Source organism: Trifolium pratense, linkage group LG1, assembly GCF_020283565.1.
Source record: "Trifolium pratense cultivar HEN17-A07 linkage group LG1, ARS_RC_1.1, whole genome shotgun sequence".
In the NCBI taxonomy this organism is placed as follows: Eukaryota; Viridiplantae; Streptophyta; class Magnoliopsida; order Fabales; family Fabaceae; genus Trifolium; species Trifolium pratense.
Window position 1 is genome coordinate 52,839,967 of NC_060059.1, and position 12,225 is coordinate 52,852,191.

Genomic DNA, 12,225 nt, shown 5'->3' on the forward strand with positions numbered 1-12,225 from the left:
CCAGGATTCTTTCCCTCTTCACTTGGTGGAACAACATAATAAACCCAAGATTTTCCAACCTTTTTGGCAAAGGTCTTCAGCTTTGAATATGTTCTACCATATTCATAGCCAAGTCCTTCTCCTCTATGTCTCAAAACATTATAAATTCTATTAGCAGCTTTGCTCTTCCCAAGGTTGAGATGCACAAACTGTTGAAGAGCTATTTCCTGCTCATCAATAGGTTTGTGACAAACAGCACAACCCTTTTCAAAGTCATTTACTCTATTCAGAGTTTCTTGATATAGACCTTGAAAATGTTCTGCTTGTTCAGTCAGAGTGTTAAGCTTTTCTTGTAAAGCTTTTTGTTTACTTAACACTCTGAGATGTTTCTCAATGACCTTGTTAAGTGCAGTTATAAGTTGAGATTTAGAGCAGTCAGAAAATACCTCATCAGTTACTTCTGAATCTGATTCTGATTCATCGTCTGAGTCTGCATCTGAGTCAGTTGAAGCCATCAGGGCTAGATTTGCCTCTTCTTCTTCCTCAACTTCTTCCTCAGATGATAGCTCTTCAAAGGTAGCCATCAGACTCTTTCTCAATTTACTCTTGAATTGTTGCTTCTTTGAGCTGTATCTTTTGCTTTTGTCTTTAGCAGACATTTCTGGACAATCAGCAATAAAGTGTCCTGGCTTCTTACAGTTGAAGCAGTTCTTCTGATCATCCTTTTTGCTGACAAAATTTCTGGAGTTGTTACCTCTGAAATTTCTTTTGTTAAATCTGTTCCATTGCTAAAACTTGGTGAATAAAGCAAACTCATCCTCATTCATCTCATCCTCTTGACCATCAGCAGAAGATTCTTCTTCAATATCAAGAAGCTGAGTCTTAAGAGCCTTAGAAGTAGTCCTAGTTGACTGTAAAGCCACTGACTTGGACTTCTTCTTAGTTTCTGAGTCAGCATCCAGAACCATCTCATGGCTTCTGAGATTGCTTATCAGAGCTTCAAGACTCAGAGTCTTGAGATTTTGAGCTTCCTCTATTGCAGTGACCTTGGGTCTCCAAGCAATAGGAAGACTTCTCAGAATCTTCTGAACATGGTCATAGGTGGAATAACTTCTCTTAAGAGCTTTAAGACCAGATACAAGGATTTGAAACCTTGTAAACATAGTCTCAATGTTTTCATCTTGTTGCATAGTGAATAGTTCATATTGCCTTATCAAAAGACTAGCTTTGGCCTCTTGAACCTTTTCATTACCATCATAGGTAGCACACATAGAATCAAAGATAGATTTGGCAGTAGACTTGTTCTCTATTCTGACATAATCTTCATGTCTAATAGCACCAACAACAATGTCCTTTACTCTATGATGCTTAGTGTAGATTTTTAAGTTAGCTGGTGTGAGTAACTTTCTATGCTCAATGGACAACCTACCATGTTCATTTAAGTTTTCAAAAGTTACTCCCAGCTCAACCAAATCCCACAACTCATGATCAATAGCAGTAATATTGCTATACAGTCTTTCCTTCCACCACTCAAATAATGATGCATCACCATTGAATATAGGGGCTTTCCTATTGCCACTATGTTCATGTGATTCATTACTTAAGTAGTCAAAACCAAAAGCATTTCTAGGACCACCACCAGCACCACTGGCCTCACCGGCTTCACCGGTTGTTCTAGTGCTACTATCGTCTCCTCCAGACATAGTGTTCTCACAAGATCTTTACTGTCTCACTGTTAAGTGAAAGTAACAGACCAGAGCTCTGATACCAATTGAAGGTGTGAAAACACAAGAAGGGGGGGGTTGAATTGTGTTATAGCCAAGTTTAAAACTTTTTCAAGTTCTTAACTTAACTACAACGGCAGCGGATAAATAACACAATAAACAAGATAAGAGAGAGAGAGATCACACACAAGCAATTTATACTGGTTCCTCTCACAAAACGAGAGTAGTCCAGTCCCCTTGCACTTCCAAGGGATTTCACTATAATCACACAAGATTACACCTGCTCAAGCACACAAGCAAGAGACTTCTCAACAATGCTCAAGCACACAAGCTTAAGACTTCACACTTAAGCACACAAGCTTAAGTTTCCTCAAGTAATAGTAAAGTATAAAAATATACAAATGCTCTTAGATGAACCTAAAGAGAGCAAATACAAAGAGTACAGAGTATTTGACTAAAGTGCAAAAACACTTGATAAGAGGTTCAGAGCTTGTATACACAGAGTTCAGAGTTTGTTCAGCGCACGTTCAATTCTTGATAATTGTATATATCTTGCAGCTGATCCTTCTAGTATATATATCACCAGAAAAGAGTCGTTGCAAAAAGAACCGTTGGAGTTGATAATCTTTTGTCTTCAAGCAGTCTGTCTTGATGCAGTTTATTTGTATCTAAAACTGAGTAAGAGTTTCAGACACTTTGACTACTGCAGAGTGGACTTTCCTTATTCAGCTAACAAAACTGAAAACCCACGTTCTCAAGAGAGTACAGACAAACTGAGGGTAGCTGAACTGATCAGGCTTGAAGGGTCCTTTTCTTCATTGGTAGAAGAGTTGACTTGCAAAGGGAATCTTCACAGATATCAAAAAGATCTTCAGAGGTTGATGAGACCTTAGTCACTCAAGAAGTTCTGAAGACTTCATCCTCTGAAGGTTGTAACTTCTGAAGTCCAACAACGTCTGAGCGCTTGTGAACTTCTGAATTCACATCCTCTGAGCTTCACTCAGCGCTTACTTGATGCTTATATCTGCACACTTAAAATAAATTTTTAGTCCTTCCAATTGTTTATTAATACTTTGTTATCATCAAAACCTTTATGGATTTAGGGGCTAACATTTTAAATCAATTTTGTTCCAACATTCCACACTAGTAGGTCCTCCCAGTCTACATTCACTATAACGATTTCTTTGTTCTTTAGGTGTTTCACCGCTCTATCTTCGACTTTCAACTACACGAATCCCACGGTCAGATACCCTCTCACTTGCACATCATCAGATTGAATCACGTGCAACATATCAAAAATACACTCCTTCAGCTGCAACTCTTGAAAAACACCATGAAGATTTGATGGTGGTGGCAATGCAATCTGATCGGCCACGCCCCCTATCCTCTTAAATATATAGTACGGCCCAATAAACCGCGGAGCGAGCTTTTTGGACTTCAAAGTTCGTCCAACACATGTCATCACAGTCACTCTCATAAACACATGATGTCCCTCCCGGAACTCTACTGCCTTCTTCTTTTGATCGTAATAACTCTTTTGTCGATCTTGGGATGCCTTCATTTTCTACTGAATCCTTTTCACCTTTTTAGTAGTCTGCCTAATCATTTCTGGCCCCAACACTACTCGCTCACTGGATTCGTTCCAACACAAATGTGTCCTACACCTTCTCCCATACAAGGCTTCAAACGGTTCCATTCGGATGCTAGAATGGTAGCTGTCATTGTAAGTAACTCTATCAATGGCAAGCAACTATCTCAACTTCCTCTTTGAAATATTCAGCAACTTGAACAATCCTATTGGCTTCTATTATTCAACTCTGTTCTTGAATCTCATGACCCCATTCTCGGCAACTTCGTAACTCACTTCTTTTACCCAAGTTAATTAATTCTAAACATGTCGATTAACCTCAAGTCTCACTTCTGACCTTCTCTGGTTTCTTCCAACATAGCACTGGTTAACCCCCACATTCCTAGTTTCACACTCCTAGGCTTCCGTACAGTACTAGGCTAAGGTCTCTAAAATTCCTCGATTAGTCTTATCTCTCTTGTCACGAGTGCTAATATATACAACGTCTTCCTACTCAACGCGTCTGCCACTACATTTGCTTCACCAGGGTGGTAGTTCCACTAAAAAACATAACCCTTTAGAAATTTCAACCACCTCATCTGCTTCATGTTCAACTCCTTCTAATCAAATGAGTACTCCAAAATTTTGTGGTCGCTGAAGACTTCAAACTTGAGCCATACAGATAACGTCTCCGAACTTTCAACACGACCCCAGCGGCTACCAACTCTAATTCGTCAGTCGGGTAGTTCCTCTTGTTGATTTTCAACTGCCTCAAGCATGCGGAATTACTTAACCCTTCTGTATCAGAACTCCATCCAAGATCATCTTTGATGCATCACAACACACTTCAAGGATTCATTCGTGTTAGGTAAATTCAACATTGACGCTGATGTTAATCTTTGCTTCTACTGTAGGAAACTTTCTTCACACGTCTTGTACCAAAAGAAGACTCGTCATATCCGGGTAAGCTAAGTCAGTGATAAAGCTATCCTCGAAAAACCTCCAACGAATCTCCGAAGTAACCAGCCAATCCCAACAAGTTATCTCGGCTACTAATGACATAGAGCTTACCACTACAACGCTGTACTTACTCTAGACGGGTCAACTGCTATTCCACCACGCTTCTGATGCGCCTCTCTGATATGAGAATGTCCCAATCTCAAGTCATTTTCACATGCTCCAACTAATTGGCCCATCAGATCATCAATTCACGAAAGGGAATATTGGTTTTTGGTGACAACCTTGTTCAACTAACGATAGTCAACACCGAGTCTCTTACTCCCATCTTTCTCCTTCACCAACAGCAATATTGGCGTTCCCCACGACGATATACTTGGTCAAACGAATTTTTTCTCCAACGGTTCTTCTAACTACTTCGTCAGTCCACTCAACTCTGCTGCAACATTCTTTAGAGAACCATCGATACTAGTCCAATGCCAAGTAGGCCATTGATAAACTCTGCTTCTCGCTTTGACGGCATGTCGTTGATATCCTCTGAGAAATCTCACACCATTGGTAAGTCGATGATTCCCACTTCCTCCACTTCCATTTCCGTGAACGTCGTAAACATCTGAGCGTCCTCCTTCCTCAACTTTTCTACTTGTCCAGCAGACGCCATCCCCAAGCTTGCATTCACTCCAGATTCGGGAAACAACACTGTCTTGTCCAAAACAATTGGTTGTCTCCCCCACTTATTTTAAACTCAAATGTAGCCCTCTGCCGAGACGTCAGACTTCCTATACTATTCTCCAACTCTTTCCTTCGCTCGCAAGGGTAAGCAACATCGACAGTGTTTACACACATGTCACCTGCAAAAGAAAAGATCGCCATCTTGGTCCCATTGGACCGACCTGCTCTGATACCACTTTGTAACACCCTTAATTTACCCCTTTATTTTATTTTCAAAAAAATTAATTTCATTTATTTAATAAGGATGTCACACTTACTCCAATTAACTAATTCCTCAAATGATTAAAAATCATGCAGCGGAAAATACAAAAATAATATAAGTTTCAAAGTCCGAATTGAAAATACTGAATCAAGTGACATAGTTCAATTGTTATAAAAATTTAACAACATAATTAAATAAAAGTTTCTCCCAACAACATCCTAACAGAGCGACTCCAAATAAATAGCAAAGCAACAGCGTTCCGAACACACCATCTATGATTCGTATCCTACCTGAAAATCTACGGTTGCACACCGTAAGGCCAAGCCAGAAGGGGGAATGTAAAGGTGAGTCAAAATACATCAAGAAAGTAACTGAATTAAAACAACGCAATAACTAACAACATCATAAACAACAACAAGACCACCTAAGCGGATGGCCACGCACATTCATCAGTCAACCACAATCATCAATCGTTAATTAACTAAAGAGAAATAACAACAACATTTAAATAAATAAATATAATTAAAATGCATGCAATGCGCCTAGACTCGCTACATGCATGTGGTACCAATAGCAACGTCATTTCTAGTTTTACATCATAGAGGATCAACATCATTATAAGCAACGTCATTTTCAACTTCATTAGGCAACGTCATTTTCAACATCATTTATACAACTTCAATAAGCAACGTCATTAGACATATGAATGAATGCATGTCATGTTATAATAAGCAACGTCAATAGGCAACATCATTTAACAACTTCGATAGACAACTTCATCATCATTATAACAACATCAATAAACAATGTCTATAAGCAACTACAACAATAACAATTACAACATCATAATTTTGGCAGAACTCCAACATCATTAAAATAGATAATTCAACATCGTTATAACCACGTAACTCAACATTATTATTCAACGAAACGGCAATTCAAGCAACACAATTACTATCAACGAGCAACGACTTAAAACAACACCGATACACAACAATTATTAGCAACTTCGATTACAACACCAACTAAAACTTCATAACTCAATTAATCATTCACTCCTCTCCAAAACAACAACCTATTACTCCTTTTTAACAGTACTCATAACCCAAATCATCTTGATTTAGTTTACCGACGAAACGTATGAATTTTAAGTCAATTTAATTAATAAAAATTAAGAAATAAATTCAAATCTTAATAGCATATAAAACCAGGGAGAGTGAGGTATACCAGAGGGTTCCAAAATATTTAAAATACCCTTCATAAAATTTTGGGAAATTTTCACAAGATTATAATATTTTTAATCACCTTTTTACTCCAAATAATTAATTAAAAATAGCTACGAGTGTCCAACAATTACCAAAGAGGTACCAAAATTTCAAGAAAATTATTTACTATTTTATGGAAAAAGAATAAAAATATTTCGAACTCTCCTGAGCTCCCACGCGCCGGTGCTGCGAGTGGGCGAGGCCACTCGCGCACTGTTCATCTCCTTCACCCGTTTCACTGCAAAACGGGTCGCTCGACCCGGTTCCTCGACCCGACTCGTTCTCTCTCATTTCTCAACGAAAAACAACATTCTTTATACCGTTTTGATCCCCACTCAATTTTAGAAAGATACCCGGTATTTATTTTTAGAAAAGACACTCGAATCAAATGTTTTACATAACAAAAGCTTCACACAAATTTTTAAACAAAAACTCCATTGATGGTTGTTCAAAAGCTTCGGTTTTGACATTCTCTCGACCTAGAATTGCCTTAGAATCGTATTTGATGATCAACACGTTATGAAATGTTTCTTTAGAATTATCATCAAAATCCCAAAAACCTCATTATTTGAATTTCTCAAGAACAACACCAATCCATGGTTTTATTTTACTCAACATCGGAACACGAATTGCAGCAACAACAAAAGCATAAAAATATTATCATAACAAATTATGAAATCGAAATTAAGAATAAGTATTGAAACAACAACAACAACATCACATAATGGTAGGAGGAAGTATAAGAACAACAACTTAAGCACATATATAATCAATACAAAGTATGCCTATTGAATTCAGAGTTTTCAAGAGTATAAAGCTCCCTTACTTGGATTGTAGTGAACTCCGTAAATTGAGGTTAAGCTTTTCCTTCCTTTGCTTCTCTTCACTCTCCCATGAGCTCTCTCTTTTTTCTCTCACCCACTAGCACTATTTTTTGTGTGTTTGTTTTCTTGTTTGTATCACTATCCTAACTCTTCTTAACCTTACCCACTTTAAACCACTTAATTCTAAGAAACAAACTTTTTAATACAATTAAAGTGAATTTATTAAAATTAAAATCATGGTTTTCTTTTATTTTTATTTTTACTACTATCTTATTCACACCCCCCTCCTCTTTGCTCTCAACACCTCATTATCTAATTTTTCTACTTCTTTTTCTTTTATTTTATTTTAGTTCACCAACATTATTCTACTCATTTATTTTTTAATTAGCAACGTCATTATTTTTATCTATCAATTATTTAATTATTCGCCACAAAATAATTAAATAAACACCGTCAATCAACACCACATAAACATCGTCAATCAACACCACAACAACTAAATTAAATAAAATGTATCCTAATTTTTGGGGCGTTACATAGCGCAGAAATTCATTGTATCTATTGAGCAGTGTGTTATATTTCATTTATGTTAGCTTTTATCCTCTCAATCCAACACAATTCTTGAATAATGTTTTAGGGAAATTTGGCTGAGAAAATTTAAGGATTTCAATTTCTTTTATTTGTGGAATAGTGGTAACTTGTTTACTACTTGTCAGACTCATAATTATTATTGTATCAATCGAGTTGCAATAACTATATTATATTCTGATTATTACTCACTTTTTCTCATTATATTTAATTTTCTTATAATAAATGACACTTTAAAATACCCTTTGACAAAAACCTTTAATTGAATTTAAAGGAGAAAACTTGTTTTAGAACCCTTATGATCATCGAATGCAGTATTTGTTCTTCTTGACAAGAACAATTAATGTTAATTTTTTTTTCTGCCTTAACCTTCCAGATCACACAGGAAGTGGGTCTCTGATAATCTAAAATATTAACGTGAAATAAGTAAATGCTACCCAAGAATTATTCCAATCAAAATTCAAACAGGAGCTCTTTAATCTCTTGAGATCAATGAATTGATTGTTAAATAGAATATGAATAATAAAGAAACTCTACATCAAACAATTGCAAATTCATAAAGTTTGATGTCTATGTTTCATATGGCAGTTGATCAGCCAAATAGATATAGATATGTCCCATAGCTCCAGTGATAAATTCATTTTTATATCTTGATTCCACCGTCAAAGTTTCACCATCATTAATCTTGATTGAACCTGGTGTTGGATAACATACGGACATTTCAACAAGATAGCCTTCCTCATTCCCCGCTTCCTTTCCTGTTCCATATCTTGGTGTTGATGTACACAATGTCCTTCCATCCTAATTAATTAATCCAAAAAAAAAAAAAACTATTATTGATTATGCAAACACGATCTGACAAGATTATTTTGACAATATTTGGAATTAAGAAACTTTATTATCGCAAAAGAAATAAATTAAGCAAAAACAATAAAGTTGAACAAAACTTGTTCAAATTAATATTAAACCCTACCTGTCCGTATAGTGTTGCATTAACAACACCTGTATGCATATGAGCAGTGCCATAGATAAGATAACCACCTTTTTTCATGGGGATGCTTGATTTTTGAACGTGAAAACGGTCACCACTATTATTTTCTGGAATAGTATACTCTGCCTGTAAAAAATTAAGAAATCTTTGTAACTCATTTTCATCCAACGTGCAATGCAATAAATAACTATTATATATCATAAGGTTTTAAAACTTATTTTCTTTTTAGTTTTTCATGCAAATGTTAGGTGTGAATATACTATGTTAATAACCAGAGTTTCTTTGAGCCTCCGTTTTATGAGTCCAAGATCAATCACTTAAGCTACGTCTTGATCATGACATAATTAATTGATCATGAATTGAAAACTGTAATTTAAATAACTTATTTACCAGACAATCATGGATTGTTTCGGAACCATTTGTTCTAATTCGATCAGTGGAGTCAAGTATATAAAATCTAAGTGGAATTTGGTGTTGGTCCCAGTCAACCCATGTTACTTTGTATCTTAAGGCAAGCTTTCTCCTTGGTGCTTCAAATCCCTTTATTAATTTGCATTGAAAGTTATCTTTGCAACAAAAGATTCCTCCTTTATATTCGGGGGTCAATGGTTTTCCATGAATTTCGGTTGACACATTATAGAAATTTTGTGGGAGATTAAATTGGTCACACCTACATTCAGTGCAACTTTTCCTATTTTCTGTGCCACGTGTATCAATGACCATGATGCTAAATAGCCATTTCTCTTCCCACCCTTCTGGAATATTTGCAGGGTTTCCTAGTTCAACTGCAAATGGATCAGGAATTTTTGTACTTGTTCCCCGTGATTCACTTCCAAAACCCCAATAATGTGGAAGAATAGCATCGTTGCATGTTCCGTCGTTTCTTCTGAAGATGGCACCCCCAAAAGGTTTGGTAAGATCATTAAAATCGTGAGTTTTATTTATAATATATTTTATAGCAAAATAATGATGAAAGTAAGTTTCATGCAATGGTACAGAATTCCCTTGTTCATCAACTATATCAACGTCGAAGCTCTTGACTCCTATATGACCGATTGGAAACTCAATATCAAACATTGTTTTTGACACAACTTCTCCGGGCCCCACTTCAAACTTTTCTGACAAATATGTTGCTGATTGAATATTAGGAGACTTTATTTGTGAGTAAGTTGTGCTTGATAGCATCACAAGTATTGATAATGAGAAAATAAATGATTTAGAGATCAATCTCATGTTTACCTGCACATGAATGATTATTGTTACATAACTAGTTATGAATAGTGCTTGTAATGTTATTCTTTTGCATAAATTTGTATATAGACATTAAAATAAGTGTTTGAAATGTTATAGGAAAATTAATTGGATGGAAATGTGTACCACATGAGATGTCATAATGAATATTTGCTTCTTCTTGAACTTCGAAGAAATTTTAAAATTAAAAATTGGTAGAAGACAACTTTGTGAAGATGTGGAGATCTTGCATGTTTCCTACTTTTATAGTTGAAATCCTAAAGGTTGTCATAACTTTGATGAGGAGAGAGTGCAAGTTTCTTACTTTTTTTTACAAACCAACTCATATGTTGAATCCTTTTTTAGGTGTCTGAGGTATTTTTATTTATTGACAAGCAATTGAAACAAACAAAAAAAACCCGCTAAGAATTTATTAGAAATGTGACAATGCAACAAGTCATATTTAGAAAAAGCAAAATAATTGACTAGCTATTTATGGGTATAATTTTACAAGTAGTTGTCGATTACATCTAAACAAAGATACTACGCATAACTAAAATAATATTCAACAATTAATTAGTTAGAAATTTTTGTCGCGCGTTATCTTGTTTTTGTCAAATGGTTTTACCGAAAAAAGGTTGTGGAGTAAAATCAATGGTACTTTATACTTACTAACCGTTGGCTCAATATAAAGTCCCTTTGAATATACAATATTTTATAACTCACAATACTTTATGATATAACCTTGTTATAAATTATTATTACAATTAAGATTTAAGAAAATTCTATATATATATATATATATATATATATATATATATATATATATATATATATATATATATTATTCTATATTTTACAGAATTGGAAATTTAATTTATCTTTTATAATTACACACTAATATTTTGGAATAAAATATATTATATATTGGAAATATTTTATGTCCTTAAAAAAAAAGTGATTTTATATTTTTATTTCTATTTTGTGTAATTGTAAAGACTAAGTTTTTCCTCCTCGTGACTAAAATTTAAGCTTAAGATTACTATAGTTAAATTGAAAAAAGGTTAATTTCATCGTATTTAAGTATTTTTGAATAATTTTGTGACTTTATCGTTTAGTATGGAGATGGTCTCTAACAAGTAGTATCATAAATGAAATCATAAATACATTATAAAAAAATCAGTTGAGGTGAATAGTAAACAGGTAGAAATTTCAATTAAGCATTTCAAAGCAGTACTTTTCATTTTTCAATATAACAAACAAAATTGCTAAAATGAATTGACACATCAACATAACTTTAGGTCACGTGATTTTACCACATTTTCCTTGTTATTTGAAAAGTCAAGAAGCTTAAGATCTCCATGAAAACAAATTTCCAAGAATGAAATAAAGGAAAGTGCTAGCGAGCAAAATTTCCTAGTTATGAATGATTGAATCCTCTACAATGGATACAATATGGTGAAGAAGTTAAAGATTGATATTTCTATGCATCTATGATTTATTTATGAACGATTCGTATATTTACTTTGAAATTAAATGAAATACTTATTGTTATGGACCGGGCCAAGGGCCCATCCGCGATTTTGATCTAGTTATGAAACGGAAGAGATAATTAATTCCTCGGGTGGAACCTTGTATTTTATCCTCAAATATTAAATGTTGTGTGTATCTGTTTGTGTCTAAGGAAAGAAGTTTTCACCCCACAATGTCTAGAATTTATATGAACAAAATAAGTTAAAATTCGTGCTAAAGAAAAACATGACTTAAGACTCCATAGAGCAGGAATTCATTGTATCTATTGAGCAGTGTGTTATATTTCATTTATGTTAGCTTTTCTCCTCTCAATCCAACACAATTCTTGAATAATGTTTTAGGGAAATTTGGCTGAGAAAATTTAAGGATTTCAATTTCTTTTATTTGTGGAATAGTGGTAACTTGTTTACTACTTGTCAGACTCATAATTATTATTGTATCAATCGAGTTGCAATAACTATATTATATTCTGATTATTACTCACTTTTTCTCATTATATTTTATTTTCTTATAATAAATGACACTTTAAAATACCCTTTGACAAAAACCTTTAATTGAATTTAAAGGAGAAAACTTGTTTTAGAACCCTTATGATCATCTGTGTTGTAAATAGATAGTAAATATTTTATTACT

The 12,225-nt window shown here is 34.5% G+C and overlaps 1 protein-coding gene and 1 long non-coding RNA gene across 2 annotated transcripts; both read right to left on the minus strand.

The window, feature by feature from the left end:
- Window positions 1–5,226: 5,226 nt before the first annotated feature.
- On the minus strand, window positions 5,227–7,392 carry LOC123906256. The gene is made up of 2 exons (XR_006808812.1): window positions 7,253–7,392; window positions 5,227–5,459 (listed from the first exon to the last, which is right to left on the minus strand). It is a non-coding gene; the product is annotated as an uncharacterized LOC123906256 (long non-coding RNA).
- A 1,016-nt stretch (window positions 7,393–8,408) lies between these two features.
- Window positions 8,409–10,062, minus strand: LOC123906261. The gene is made up of 3 exons (XM_045956130.1): window positions 9,220–10,062; window positions 8,812–8,955; window positions 8,409–8,639 (listed from the first exon to the last, which is right to left on the minus strand). Exons 1-3 carry the CDS (start codon window positions 10,060–10,062, stop codon window positions 8,409–8,411), a joined length of 1,218 nt encoding a protein of 405 aa, XP_045812086.1.
- Between the last annotated feature and the right edge of the window lie 2,163 nt (window positions 10,063–12,225).